At 40.7% G+C, this 17,563-nt stretch overlaps 1 protein-coding gene across 1 annotated transcript in view; it reads right to left on the bottom strand.

Annotated features, from left to right (window-relative positions):
- The window catches only part of LOC127628903 (zinc finger and BTB domain-containing protein 7C-like), a 28,652-nt gene extending 12,277 nt beyond the window's left edge, over positions 1-16,375 (bottom strand). The window contains exons 1-2 of the mRNA XM_052105869.1: positions 16,189-16,375; positions 58-1,402 (exon numbers count right to left, since the gene is read on the bottom strand). Of these exons, the coding sequence (XP_051961829.1) occupies positions 58-1,388 (1,331 nt within the window). The 5' untranslated portion in view covers positions 1,389-1,402; positions 16,189-16,375. The remainder of the gene's footprint in view (positions 1-57; positions 1,403-16,188) is intronic.
- Positions 16,376-17,563: the final 1,188 nt, after the last annotated feature.

Here is a 17,563-nt window from a genome sequence, read left to right as displayed (position 1 = left end):
TTTGTTATTTTCTTCTGACCCAGGGCGCTCAAATCAGCAACCCTTAGTCGGACTCACCTGGTGAAGCGGACCTCGCAGATGGTACACATGTAGGGTTTCTCTCCTGTGTGGGTTCGCATGTGTCGTGGCAGCTTCCCCGCCCCTTGAATCACCTTGTTGCAGATCGGACACTGCTGTGATGCTTTGGGTTTAATCTTCCTCTCCTCCTCCAGCTGCCATGGAGGAAACAGTGTGCCCAGGTGCGATGCAGAAAGAAAACTCAGGTAAGACCGCAGGTCTGCACCATCCTTGATCTGACCGAGAGCAGGGTCAGAGGTCACACTCAATCCTGGACTCATGAAGTCTTTGAGGAAGTCTTTGTGAAAGACAGGGTTTGAGGGCTCGTCCTTCACCTCTTCTTTGATGACTTCTTTCTTGATGGCGAGGTCCAGCGGGCCGTTTTCCAGCGAGGCGGTTGGGAAGGGGTGAGAAGGGTGACGGGCCTCCAGAAGCTGCGGGTATCCTGGGAACTCCGGTGCCCACATGGGAGCGTAAAAGCTGGGGATGAGAGGTGAGAAGCCGGCCCCCCTTTCCAAGCCAGCCACTTTCGGGTACAGTCCTTCCTGAAGTAGGGACTCTATAGAGAAATCCTTCAGTGCACGGCCCTCTAATCCCTCTGGGCCTCTGGGTTTGTCAGCACGTTGGGCTTCCGGGGTGTCCAACTGGTGTCTTTGGGCATATTTGCTGTCCCGTTCAAGGTGTACCCCCTGTTGCGAGCTGCAGGGCTGGCTGTTCACTCCCCTCTCATCCCAGCTTTTATGGCTGTCCTGGTTTTCGGACAGCTCCCCTTGTGCCAATTTTTCACAGATATTATCACCTACACGATCATCCCCATCTTTTGAGTCATTTTCTGCCTCCATTTCTTCCTCGTCATCCTCCTCCTCGTCTTCCTCATCGTCCCCCTCAAACTCCTCGCCTTTCACCCCGTGCCCTCCTCCACTGCCTCCTCCCGTGTCCATAATTTCTAGACAAACGTTTACGATGCAAGGAATTTCTAGCAGCCTCGCCGTGGTCAGAATCTCTTTGACGTTCGACGCTGTTACCGTCAGCGTCGACGTGTACGCAAACTCCAAAATGGCCGTCAGCGAGTCCGGCGCCACAAAGTCCAGCTCGTAGATGGCATGTTGGTTTGAGTCCCTGCCGGTACCGGTTGCCACGGTAAAGAGTTTTTTAAAGTACTGACTACATGCGGCCAGCACGGAACGATGGGTGCGGTACTCTTGGTCTCTGACGACTAGGATGACATCACAAAGCAACCCGTCCCGTCGTTGCTCGTTAAGGCTGCACAGGACATCATTGCTATGGTTCGGGAAAGGGATCCCAATCAGGTCCTCATCTGTGTGTGCCATCCTCTCCGAGGAATCTGTGGAAAGAGAAGGAAAGACTTAATATTCGTGAAGTCGCCAATTTAATGCAATCATCTTTAAAAAATGATAAGCACCTAAGCAAGTGGATTTTCGGACGTCACCCCAATTTTGCATGTTTCGGCAGTTTTACCGGCTTATCCGATGTGCACAAGTGTTCTGCACATGCCTGCTATTTATTGTGATGTCAGAAGCAGACGGAAATATCGCCCCGACGATTTCAAATCTCAAGTTTCTTACATTGTCTGCTTTTTGGATAAAGCTGTTTTTTTGATGGTTATCAGTTACCAAATGTCCCCACAAGGATAGGCTAGTAAAACCTGAGATCAGCTACCTTGTGAGGCACAGCCAGCGGCCCCCATGAGGGAACTGGCTTATTTAAACATACTAAACTATGTTTTCTTGAAAATGTAAAAATGCAAAAAGGGTTCTGTGAGGGTTAGCTCTGTATAAAATCCATAAAATGCATGGAAGTCTATGGAGAGTCCCCACAGTTATATATAAACAAGTTTAGTGTGTGTGCGCGCGTGTGTGTGTGTGTGTGTGTGTGCGTGCACGCATGCAATGAGGTTGAAGAGGATGCTTCAAATAATCAGATAATTCATTAGCTCCTATATAGCGTGCAAGGAACGTCTTTCTCGCTGGTTCTTTCTGATTGTGATCACTCAGCAGCTCCACTGATTTCTGCTTTCTGCACTGTATATTGATAGCAGCGGCCAGTATGTTGTTTTGGCTTTCAAAGATAGTGAATTAAATCTGATCTTTTGCATGGTGAAAACGCTGAAACACATCTGTCACTTTCGGAAAGAAAAGAAGACAAAGCAGAAACTAGAGCCTGACCCCTTTTGCCTTCCTGTGTTAAGCGGGGGAAAAAATGTCAATGCATGAAAAACGTAACCCACCGCCCCCAGTTTTACTTGCATTGCATGAATAGCTTAACAATCAGAATTCATTATGTATACAGTATGTGACATATTATATCTTCTAAGGTGTTGGAATAAAGTCATATGGTTTTAGAAAGAGCATGAGGGCGAATAATTGATTTTTGTAACTCTTCCTGAAGAAGGTAATGACTGTTAAAACACTGTATTTTTCTGTAAATGTGGGCAGCGAATCTCCATTCAAACGGTTTTAAACTTCAGGCCTGCATGAACGGTACCTGTAGATTCCCTAAAACATTTACAGTGACTTTTTAAAGAGCCATTTTGGCAGCATTGTCCTTCATTCATGGCTATGAATAGAGTTTAATCGTAGTGTTTCTCATCCCGTGGTCATTACAGGCATGTGGATGGATGCTTTCGTACGTCCCGCCACCGCTGAATCTGTCCACTGGCTTTCAGTGGCGCACAAACGTGGGAAGTTAATAAACTAAAGTTTTGAACATTAACAGTGAACATTATTATTGTACATTCTCTTTTCATTGTCTCTAATTTGAAGCTCAACATTTGAATGTCTCTTCTGCTGTTGCTAGGAGACAGTTGCTATAATTACATTTGAACATATCTTTAAACGAAGAAGCACATGTACCTAACAATACTCCTACAGGTCAATAATATATAATTATATACGTTTATAAACCTTTGTAATAGACTTATTCACTACAGTGTAATTACAGACATTATATTTACATGAAATACATTAAAATGATTGACGAGGAAAAAACTAATCAATACAAATAGTCAAGTTGTCATTATTTAAATGATCCTGGAAAAGCTTTTTTTTTATTTTATAATAATAATATTAATAAAAAAATAAACACATATATATATATATATATATATATATATATATATATATATATATATATTAGGGCTGTCAATTCATTACAATTTTTAATCAAATTAATTACAAGGTATCCTGATTAAATAATCACATTTATTCAAATATTTGCTGAGAGCCCCTCATATAACAATAACTCAATATATAATGATGAAATAATTAAACATAGTTATCTTTAAATATTTAAAAATGATTTATACACAAACACGCGCACACACACACACACACACACACACACACACTCACACACACACACACACACTTACACATGTGCACGCACACACGCACGCACACACACATGTTGTGTTTCCATGTTTTATGGGGACTTTCCATAGACATAATGGTTTTTATACTGTACAAACTTTATATTCTATCCCCTAAACCTAACCCTACCCCTAAACCTAACCCTCACAGAAAACTTTCTGCATTTTTACATTTTCAAAAAACATAATTTAGTATGATTTATAAGCTGTTTTCCTCATGGGGACGGACAAAATGTCCCCACAAGGTCAAACATTTCGGGTTTTACTATCCTTATGGGGACATTTGGTCCCCACAAAGTGATAAATACACGCTCACACTCACACACACACACACACACACACTCACACACACACACACACTTACACGTCACGCACACACACTCACCACACACTTACCACGTGCACGCACACACCCACACACACTTACACATGTGCACGTCACACACACCCTCCACACATCACACATGTGCACGCACACACACTCACACACACACTTACACATGTGCACGCACACACTCACACACACACTTACACATGTGCACGCACACACACTCACACACACACATTCACACATGTGCACGCACACACACTCACACACACTTACACATGTGCACGCACACACACTCACACACACACTTACACATGTGCACGCACACACACTCACACACACACTTACACATGTGCACATACACATCATCACACACTTACACATGTGGCACACACACTCATCACCTTACACATGTGCACGCACACACACTCACACACACTTACACATGTGCACTACTCACACACATCATGCACTACACACTTCACACACGCTACCATGTGCACGCTCACACACACACTTACACATGTGCACGCTACACACACTCACACACACACATGTGCAGCACACACCTCACACACACACTTACACTATGCACACACACATCACACCACACTTACACATGTGCACGCACTACACACTCACACACACACTTACACATGTGTATCGCACACACCTCACACATCACCTTACACATGTGCACGCACACATCACCTCACACACACACATGTGCACGCTTACACACTCACACACACTTACACATGTGCACGCATCACACACTCACACACACATGTGCACATGCTACACACACTCCACACACACACTTACACATGTGCACGCACACACACTCCACACACACTTACACATGTGCACTTTACACACTCACACACACACCTTACACATGTGCACGCACACACACTCACACACACACTTACACATGTGCACGCACACACACACACACACACACTTACACTGTACACATGTGCACACACACACACTTACACACGTGCACTGCACTTCACACACACTCCACACACACTCACACATTCACACACACTCGCGACACTTTACGCTGACCGCATACACACACTCCATGCACACACACCTCACACACAAACACACTCACGTGCGCCACGCCTTATCACACACTCAATGCACCCACATGCGCACACACATACCTCACACATGCCATCGCACATACACACACTCACACTCGCACATGCACACACTCGCACACGCACGCACACACACACTCATGCACACACTCACACACAAACACACACACTCTCACACACGCACACACGCACACACACTCACACACACTTACACATGTGCACGCACACACACACGCACGCACACACACTCACACACACACTTACACATGTGCACGCACACACACACACACACACTTACACATGTGCACGCACACACACACGCACGCACACACACTCTCACACACACTCACACACACTCGCACACGCACACACACACACTCGCACACGCACGCACACACACACTCATGCACACACACTCACACACAAACACACTCACGCGCGCACGCACACACACTCATGCACCCACATGCGCACACACACACTCACACATGCGCACGCACACACACACACTCACATTCGCACATGCACACACTCGCACACGCACACACACACACTCGCACACGCACACACACACACACTCATGCACACACACACTCACACACACTCACACACGCACACACACACTCACACACATGCACACACACTCTCACACACACACACACACACACACACACACACACACACACACACCCACACGCACAAGTGAATTTGTCAATCAGTTGGAGATTTATTATGAGGGCTTGTTTAAGGACCCATTAATGTACACCTGCGTCAGACATGCTTGTGTAGCGTCACGTGTGCGTTGCGTCATAAACACATTTTTAGGTCACTGTGTCAAGTTAAATATAGTTTAATACTCAGAACACATCTTGAGATCCCTTAGATCTGATTTGCGCTTCATCAAGTGTTTTGAACACAAGAATGTAACGCATATGGTCGTTTTCTTCATTGTATAAACTGTGTGTTGCCGATACAGCTGAAGTTTCACTTACTGCCCCCTGGAGTAAACAGGTGGTACTGCAAGCATTTCTCAGGAATCTTCCATATTATGATACTGGGGCGTTGTGATTAATTATGTATATTTTTACGTATGTTAAATCAACAGCCCTAATATATTCATATATATATATATATGCTTCATGTCGCAACATTTAAAGGAACTGACTTCAAGTATGTTTTATAATCTGACAAAATTTACATTTTACAAATTAGGTTACACCAACGAAAGTAAGTTACATGCATGGGTCAGATCAGGTAAAAATAGATAGAAGTGGAGAACCTGAATTAAGGTTTATGAACCCAAAATCGGTTTATTAATAGACACAGAGAAAACATGGGTACACTGAACAAACATGAAGCTAAACTAACAAACGAAGGCAGTATAAATACTGGAGATATCTACTCGAGTCCAAATGAGAATAGACAAAGAACGAGAGCTCGAGATGAGTATTTATAGTGTTCGGTGATGACATGATAATTGGAGATCAGGTGAATGTGATTAGTTTTCAGGAGAGTTGGAGCAGAGACTGATGAGGTACCAAACCCGTCACCTGTATTTAACATAGTCGGAGTCGTATTGCTTTTTAAGCTTGGGTAGTTTTGTTCATGGTTTTTGAGCCTGAGGACATGATGTCACACAACCTGTCAATGTTAACATCTGCCTAATTTGGCCAGCTTCTACCAAGTAGCAGAAGAATTTGCACCAAAATACCGAAGAGTTTCGAATCCAATGTCCACGACCCTATCAGAAAAGACCCTATCATTTTTATAGTGAACCACAAAATTCAAGTCAGCAACAGATACAGAAAAGGAGACGAGGATGAGATCCCACGTCCTAAGAAGCTCCCTGACAGGTTGGGCAAAAAAACGAGAGAAGGAAAAAAGAAGAAATGTGCCCCACCCTGGAAAATCCAGCCAAGTTAAATAGGCGTTCAGAGCTAAAAACAACAGTAGGGAGGGCGAGAAAAAAGAAGGAAGAGAGAGAACGAGAGGTCTCCCACCCACCCTGAGAGTACATGCACTTATCCTCTCCTCACACACTCCCATAATTATAACATACATGTATAAGTGTCGTATAGGGCGGACTGGTCCCTCCACACACGTGTGACACTGTCTAACTGTGTGCATCTCAACACACTCGCACACGTCTTACATGTGAACAAATCGCACTTGTTTACATCTCTGGTGTATGTGACAACAGAACTGATCTATCTCCTCATGCCATCCCAGATGTGTGTGACTTTCTTTCTTCTGCAACACAAATTAAGATTTTTTAAAGAATATTTCAGCACTATTGGTCCATGCAATGCAACTTTGAACTTTGAAGCTCCAAAAAGCACATAAAAGCAGCATAAATGTCCTCCATAAGACTCCAGTGGTTTAATCCATGTCTTCAGAAGTGACATGATCGGTGTGGGTGAGAAACAGATCAATATTTAAGTCCTTTTTTACTATAAATCTCCAATTTCACTTTCACTTCTGTAGTCACATGCGGCCACTTTTTAGTGTCACTTTCACATCTGAACATGCAAGTGGAAATTTAGAGTAAAAAAGACAATGACTTAAATATTGATCTGTCTCTCATCCACAGAGCTGAGATATATATAGATATATAATGTATATATGTATATATATATATATATTTTTTTTTTTAAATAATCATGATTTGTCTTCAGCAGAAGAAAGAAAGTCATACACATCTGGGACGGCATGAAAATTAGTACATTTTGAGAGAATACAAATTTCAGCTGAGCTATCCCGTTTACTATAAAAATGTTTACTTATATATATATATATATATATTATTTTTACGTGCGTTTATTGTAAAGTGATTTATTCGTTTACTTATAATATTTATATATATATATATATATATATATATATATATATATATATACGTATATATATATATATATATATAATACTTATAATATATACTTATAATATTTATATGTATATATATATATATATATATATATGTACATTTATGTAAATCTATGTATATGTAAAATGATGTATATGTAAATTGTTTCTATTTATATATATATATATATATATATATATATATATATATATATATATATATATAATACTTATAATATATACTTATAATATTTATATGTGTATATATATATATATATATATATGTACATTTATGTAAATCTATGTATATGTAAAAATGATGTATATGTAAATTGTTTCTATTTATAATATATATATATATATATATATATATATATATATATATATATATATATATATATATATAAATAATTACATGCCGTTTTATTTTAAAGTGATTTATTCATTTCTACATATAATATTTATATGTGTATATATATATATATATATATATATATATATATATATATACATTTTTGACATGCCGTTTTATTTTAAAGTGATGTTTTGTATGTGTATATATATAATATTTATTGTCTCATTTCAGGTGGCATGTGTCATGTGACTTCTGAAGTTTCTAACAAAGTTTGAAAATAGTTGAGACATAATTTTCCACCAAGTGTTATTTTAGCTCAAGTGTCACATGCTGCCCGTGATAAATGATGACGGCCGTTCGTTATATTTAAAGTGTCAATCACAAATCCACCTTTTGTTTGACTGATCTCTAATCCTCTATCTCTAATCCTGATTTGTTTTTTATTTAAGTATACATTTGTAATAAGCCTAACTAAACAAATCTTATGTTGAGTGTTGTTTTTAAGTTACACTTGCATTAGACGTATTAAAGGTGGACACATATTTTGGATCAGCTTGCCGAACCGTTGATGACCGTATCAAATGTCCTGTTTTGAGGTTGTAGGACCGTCAGAGATAATCTGAGGCAACTGGTGAAGTTCCTAATCTTCTAAATTTGGGGAAAGAGGTCAAGAACCATCTTAATCGTCACTTTTGCCATGTGTCTATACTGAATAGCTGTTTAAATTGCAATCGTTAAAGACGCAGTATCAGCAACAGAGATTGAGAATTTTATTGTGGTAAATGGCATTTAAAGTAATATAAGAGTATTGTTATAGTTTTGCCTCATTGTGTACCTCATTTTCTTTTTTGTGTGATTTATAAGTCTGATCGGTAACACTTTACAGTACGGGTGCATTAATAATCATTAATTAATGCTTAACTAATGCTTAATTAATGCTTAACTAATGAACTTATGTATGATGAATTCTTGTATGATTCTTTTACATGCAGTTTTTATTTCCTTATTGAGAGTTTTTTAATTTAGTTTTTATTTGCAACTTTGTTAACGACGATTAAAAATACCTTCTTTATTTTTTGTATTATTAAAAATCGAAAAAACATTAGCCGATGCTCTGAAATGTATATTTTTCAACTTTACTTTCTTTACTTATAAGTGAGCTCAAAGCAAAATGGGACAAAATAAATACAAATATTGCTGCAAAAAGTCACAAAATTCACCCCAAAACAAAATCTGCTTCCAAATTAAGGTTTTAAAATCAGCGCCTTCCTAAAAAACAGGTTCAAGGAGGAAAAAAGAAAACGATATCATCAAGGTTGATGCTTAAATCTCAAAAACTGTCGCTCTAAAAAGCTCAAATGTTTATAAAAATTGTTAAAAGATTGAAAAGAAGTGGTGACCAGTTACTGCACATAAAATATACACTTGTACATTTATTAAAAATATACAAAAACTAAATTGATGTTGGAAAAAAGTCCATGTCTATGTTTATTGTCCACCAGCCTCAAACAAACTGACTGCAGACCACCAACTTTAACTGGGACCATCAACAACGTTAATCAAATCTAATAAACTTCTGCATTTTAGGTCCTCCAGTTTACATTTACATTAATGCATTTGGCAGATGCTTTTATCCGAAGCGACTTACAGTGCACTTAATACAGGGACAATCCCCCCGGAGCAACCTGGAGTTAAGTGCCTTGCTCAAGGACACAATGCTGGTGACTGTGGGGGCCGAACCAGCAACCTCCTGATTACCAGTTACGTGCTTTAGCCCACTACACCACCACCACTTCTGCCAATAATGCTGACCTAAATGTACACCCATATACTCATTAACTAATGCCCAGATAATACTGAGTTAATGTATGACTCATGATTAACTAACCATTAATTAATGATTGCCACATCAGCATCTAATAACGAGTCTGATTAATATATTAAGTCATATATTAATTGCTATTAATTAAATATGGAATTAATCCATGATGGCACAACAACTTATTATATGAACTAATAGTGTTAATTAATGCTTAATTAACTTTAGATATTAATAAGACAGACACGTTATTAGTTGCTGATGTGGCAGTCATTAATTAATGGTTAGTTAATCATGTGTCATGCATTAACTCAGTATAATCTGGGCATTAGTTAAGCATTAGTTAAGTATTAGTTAAGCATTAATTAATGCTTATTAATGCACCCGTACTGTAAAGTGTTACCGTGTTACCGTATCAATATTAACCTTGTTTGTATTCTCTTATTTGTTCTTAATGTATATCCGTGTTCACGTATGACGTAAGTTCAATATCAGTCATTATGTGTCATGTCTCAAAATGTATGTGACGCTATTACTGTAAGTAAAAACCCAAACAACCCCCTCGGTTCTTTTGATCTACCGAAATAACACACCTGTGTTTGATCTCTGAACTAAATGAACACACACACTCGCTTTGATGATGGTCTTAACAGAAACTAAGAGGTTTGAAGGAAAATGAATGTATAGATTATTAATTATTGTTTCCAGAGATCAAAAGCCGAGCAGAACAAACGTTTTGAGTTTTGAATCCAAGTCGCCCAATTATATAAACTTTTTCATTTACTCACTCGTGTTTGTCCTACAAGGTTGCGAGCAAATGCCAAAATGTGAAACCGTCCCTTTAAAACGTTGATGCATTTCATGCTACGACGAATGCATAGTCTGACTCTGTGATGCAAAGATGACCAACTCTTGATTCGGTGAAGTTACAACATCTCCAAAAGTTAAAACCGTTCACATTTGTGCAAGATATTTCATCATGGGCTCTTTAGGGATGCAGGGCTTGCGTGTAAGACAGGAGGGAGCGCGTGTCATTGCGAACAGACTTACGGCTGCTCAGACTGCTGGTAAATTGGCTACATCCAACCGTGGGTTCCTGGGTCCTGAGGGAGATCATTTAGGGGCCTCACCTGCAGGGGCACCTGTAGGTTTTACTCTATTAGCACTTAGCCAAGACTGTACACAGACAGAACTGCTTCCCTCTCGTGTGCTTTAGCGATGGGCAGGTAATCATCCAATAAGAGCAGCTGGATTTAAATACGGTTCCCGTCGGCACTGTAGCTGATGAGACACCAGCAGGTGAATAGCGATACAGCGGATGGGATGATTAGCATACAATAAATGCAGGCGCAGACGGGTTTAATGGCATTTCAGTAGCTGTGAACCTGATAGAAATGATTTTGAAAACAGCCTGAACTCATGAGCGTCACGTGACGATGGCAAACTTTCTGTGACGCAAAGTTACGTGCTTCATTACACATTTTGCTGCAGTTCTCCTGCGGAATGTCCAGCGGGGGGCGCCAAAAGCGAGTGAAATGCTGTCTTGATCGGACGAGGTTTTTAAGGTGATTATTCGATGGAGGTTTGAATGAGTGAAATGTACCGCCCTATCCTAAAACTTTAACCTAAACCTAACCGATAGTGTCTAAAAACAAGCGCGTGATTAAAAGTTTGACATTTACGTGTTTATTAAGTCATAATCAGCCGTTGTAACACGTAAAACTCTGTTTGCAAAAATGTTGTTATAGCAACGTTAATTCAGTGTTACTAGGTTGCTTGAAAATCAGATATTTTTATAATGTTTTTACAATTTTGATAATTATGTTTGAGGTTCTGGCATTAAATTAAGATGGTAAATTAGTTTCGTAAATTCGGCAATTTTTTATTTTTTTGTTTGGACAGTTTACGTGACTAATTCTTGTATGATTATATTACATGCAGTTTTTATTTCCTTATTGAGAGTTTTTTTAATGTAGTTTTTATTTCAAACGTTTGTTAACGACAATTAAAAATACCTTCTTTATTTTTGTATTATTAAAATGTATATTTTTTCCTTTACTTTCTTTACTTATAAGTGAGCTCTAAGCAAAATGGGACAAAATAAATACAAATATTGCAACAAAAAGTCACAAAATTCACCCCAAAACAAAATCTGCTTCCAAATTAAGGTTTTAAAATCAGCGCCTTCCTAAAAAACAGGTTCAAGGAGGAAAAAAGAAAACGATATCATCAAGGTTGATGCTTAAATCTCAAAAACTGTCGCTCTAAAAAGCTCAAATGTTTATAAAAATTGTTAAAAGATTGAAAAGAAATGGTTACCAGTTACTGCACATAAAATATACACTTGTACATTTATTAAAAATATACAAAAACTAAATTGATGTTGGAAAAAAGTCCATGTCTATGTTTATTGTCCACCAGCCTCAAACAAACTGACTACAGACCACCAACTTTAACTGGGACCATCAACAACGTTAATCAAATGTAATAAACTTCTGCATTTTAGGTCCTCCAGTTTACATTTACATTAATGCATTTGTCAGATGCTTTTATCCGAAGCGACTTACAGAGCACTTATTACAGGGACAATCCCCCCGGAGCAACCTGGAGTTAAGTGCCTTACTCAAGGACACAATGGTGGTAGCTGTGGGGATCAAACCAGCAACCTTCTGATTACCAGTTATGTGCATTTGCCCACTACGCCACCACCACTTCTGCCATAATGCTGACCTGAAATGTACACCCATATACTGATTCTTACAGTGAAGATCAGAATATAACAGAGGTAATATGTCACTTGATTACTGTTAGAGGCTTCTGACGATTACACACGGTGATTGTGTGATGTCTGCTGTAATTCATCTGTTTAGTGAATATATGAAGCAAGACTGTACAGACACCTGCATCACAGGCCTCACCTGTTACAAACAGTAATTTACACCTTATTTAATCTGCGTTCAGCCCTATGACTATACACACACACACACACACACACACACACTCTTACTCACACACACACACACACACACACACACACACACTCTTACTCACACTCACACACACACACTCACACACACATACACACACTCTTACTCACACTCACACACACACTCACACACACACACACACACTCTTACTCACACTCACACACACACTCACACACACACACTCACACACACACACACTCACAAACAAACTCTTACTCACACTCACGCACTCACACACACACACTCACACTCACACACTTACACACACTCACTCACACACTCACACACACGCACTCACACACACACACTCACACACACACACGCTCACAAACAAACTCTTACTCACACTCACGCACTCACACACACACACTCACACTCACACACTTACACACACTCACTCACACACTCACACACACGCACTCACACACACACTCACAAACAAACTCTTACTCACACTCACACACATGCTCACACACACACTCACACACGCACTCACACACACACTCACAAACAAACTCTTACTCACACTCACACACATGCTCACACACACACTCACACACGCACTCACACACACACTCACAAACAAACTCTTACTCACACTCACGCACTCACACACACACACTCACACTCACACACTTACACACACTCACTCACACACACACACGCACTCACACACACACTCACACACGCACTCACTCACACACTCACAAACAAACTCTTACTCACACTCACACACAGACACTCACACACACACACACACACACTCTCTCTCACACACTCACACACACATACACTCTCTCACACACACAAACTCACACACACACTTGTTGTGTTTCCATGTTTTATGGGGACTTTCCATAGACATAATGGTTTTTATACTGTACAAACTTTATATTCTATCCCCTAAACCTAACCCTACCCCTAAACCTAACCCTCACAGAAAACTTTCTGCATTTTTACATTTTCAAAAAACATCATTTAGTATGATTTATAAGCTGTTTTCCTCATGGGGACCGACAAAATGTCCCCACAAGGTCAAAAATTTCGGGTTTTACTATCCTTATGGGGACATTTGGTCCCCACAAAGTGATAAATACATGCTCACTCACACACTCTCACACACACTCACACACTTACACACACACACACACACGCACTCACACACTCACAAACAAACTCTTATTCACACTCACGCACTCACACACACACACTCACACACTTACACACACTCACTCACACACTCACACACACGCGCACTCACACACACACACACTCACACACACACACACTCACAAACAAACTCTTACTCACACTCACACACTTACACACACTCACTCACACACTCACACACACGCGCACTCACACACACACACACACACTCACACACGCACTCACTCACACACTCACACACTCACAAACAAACTCTTACTCACACTCACGCACTCACACACACACTTACACACACACACACACACACACACACTCACACACACGCGCTCACACACACACGCACTCACACACTCCACACACACACTCACAAAACACTCACAAAACACTCACACACACACTCACACACACACACACACTCACATACACACACACGCCCTCACACACACACACACACTCACACATGCGCAAACACGCACACACATACACTCACGCACACACTCACACACACACGCTCGCACACACACGCTCTCACTCACATGCGCGCGCACACACACATACACACACACACATGCGCAAACACGCACACACACACACTCACATACACACACTCTTACACACACTCACACACACACACACACACACACTCACACACACACTCACAAACAAACTCTTACTCACACTCACGCACTCACACACACTCACACACGCTCGCACACACACGCTCTCACTCACATGCGCGCGCACACACACACACACACATGCGCAAACACGCACGCACACACACATACACTCACGCACGCGCACACACTCACAAACACACACGCTCTCACTCACGCGTGCACACGCACACACATAAACACACACACATACACACACACACACACATACACATACTCATATACACACACACACACACACTCATACACACACACTCACATATACACACACTCACATATACACACTCACTCACACACACTCACACACACACGCTCGCACACACATGCTCTCACTCACACACTCACAAACACACACGCTCTCACTCACAGCGTGCACTGCACTACACATAAACACACACACATACACACACACACACATACACATACTCATATACACACACACACACACACTCATACACACACACTCACATATACATACTCACTCACACACACTCATACACACACACACACTCATACACACACACACTCACACACACACGCTCGCACACACATGCTCTCACTCACACACGCGCAAACACACACACACACACACACACACACACAAACACACACTCACCGGTCTTCATGACACCCTTTAGAAACATTGTCTGTCTTTGTAAAACGACACTCTGTTTAATTTTAGAGTGTTTCTCATGTTTTGGTGGTTCAGATGAAGTCAGTTAAAGACGTCAATGTTGCCCAAATATTTGACATGGATCAGTTTTTTTGGATGACACCGTGAGAAGCAAAAATCACAACGAAACCGACATTTTCAGCGATTTTCTGGCCCGCTTTAAACGGTTTAAATAAATCAGAAATGTTTCGGTTTTTTTTCAGTGTGACAGGTTGAAAATTCATGTTCCTTCATAATTCCTGTCTTGATTTCCCATAAATCATAAAACAATTCACACGTCGCACTATTTGAACTATTGTATTACAGTAAGTGCCAAATATATTTAGTATGAATTAAATGCATTTTAAACATCCTATATCGGTTTTTAGCTGTTTGAACTGTTTTTTTATATTTTAACCTGGATTTTGTGATGCACTGACATGACGTTAAAAAAACGAACAAACAAACAAACAAATGCTTTAACACACTTTGGCTCGAGGTTTAAACGTGTTTCTACTGTACATAAACAACTTAATGTTGCTGTGTCATTAGTTGTTTGTGTTGTTAGTTTGTGTTCACACACGCTCATTTTCTGGAGACGACATCAACAGAACGGCCCAAATAATTACGTGACTCATCAAATCTCTGCCCACAAACGTGCTGTTCTATACCTGAAACACAAAAGCCAACTCAACGCAGAAGCGCGCCATTAAACCCAAACGCTCGCACGCACACTTTGACCTCAGCGTCGCACACACACAAACTCACTCAAGTCACTCACCCCTCCTGATCTGCAGGTGTCTGCTAGTGTGCCTGAGTGTCGTCTCAAATCTGAGCCGGTCTCATCTCCATCCCTAAGGGACATAAAGACGTCTGTCCATCCTGTCAGCCCGAGCGTCTCTCCTCCATTCACAAAAAGCCGTAGCATCCAACTACAAGCCCAAAACACAAACACACACGAAGAGACCGAGAGGTTTGTGTGGAAGCTGACAGAGGGAGGAGAGAGAGAGAGAGAGAGAGGGAGGGAGGAGAGAGAGAGAGAGAGAGAGAGAGAGACAGGGAGGGAGAGAGAGAGAGAGAGAGAGAGAGAGAGGGAGGGAGAGATGGAGGGAGAGGGAGAGAGAGAGAGAGAGAGGGAGAGAGAGAGAGAGGGAGAGAGAGAGAGAGAGAGAGAGAGAGACAGGGAGGGAGAGAGAGAGAGAGAGAGAGAGAGAGAGAGAGAGAGAGAGAGAGAGAGAGAGAGAGAGAGAGAGAGAGAGAGAGAGAGAGAGAGGGAGAGAGAGAGAGAGAGAGAGAGAGAGGAGAGAGAGAGAGAGGGAGGGAGAGAGAGAGAGAGAGAGAGAGAGAGAGAGAGAGAGAGAGAGAGAGAGAGAGAGAGGGAGGGAGAGAGAGAGAGAGAGAGAGAGAGAGAGAGGAGAGAGAGATGGAGGGAGAGAGAGAGAGAGAGAGAGAGAGAGAGAGAGAGAGAGAGGGAGAGAGAGAGAGAGAGAGAGAGAGAGAGAGAGAGAGAGAGAGAGAGGAGGTGGACGCACTCTCGAGTGGTGGTACAGAGATGTAGTTTATAGCTGGGTGGGTAGCTCAGGATAATAATACCCATCCTCCTCCACAACACAGTTTAAGCTCAGTATGTAATAAAGCTCATGCTGCACAAACCCTCTGATTTGGGGTCAGACAAAATGAATTTTTAGTTTTATTCCTGACGGATTTGCAGCTTGAACTTGGGGACAAGTAGAGGAAGAGACAGTTTCGATAGAGAGAGAAAAGTACCGGCGCTATTATGTGTCTGCATCACTTATGTTCAGATTAGCATGCTAATATACTTCTGTCAACATACTACATACTGTCTCAATTAAATATGATGTCATTATAAAACTGCATGCAGAATAAATCTACAAGAATCAGAATAACGCTGTTTAAATGTTCTTTGAAGTATGATCATGTTAATTACACCTTAATGAACAAATGGCAACATTAACTAGCGGACATAACTCAACATCAACGTTTCATTTCTCATAGTTTATTTTACACATGCATTTAGTAAAGTCTCATGCATTATACGGATAATGAGGTAAATTCTCATGCATAGAAAACCTGGAGGATTTCCAAAATGTGCAGCATGTGCAGGATAACAAGTGATAATTACTTTCTCGACTCTT

This window comes from Xyrauchen texanus, chromosome 35, assembly GCF_025860055.1.
Source record: "Xyrauchen texanus isolate HMW12.3.18 chromosome 35, RBS_HiC_50CHRs, whole genome shotgun sequence".
Classification (NCBI taxonomy): Eukaryota; Metazoa; Chordata; class Actinopteri; order Cypriniformes; family Catostomidae; genus Xyrauchen; species Xyrauchen texanus.
The sequence above is the reverse complement of the archived record's forward strand: the minus strand, read 5'-3'. Positions and strand labels throughout refer to the sequence as shown.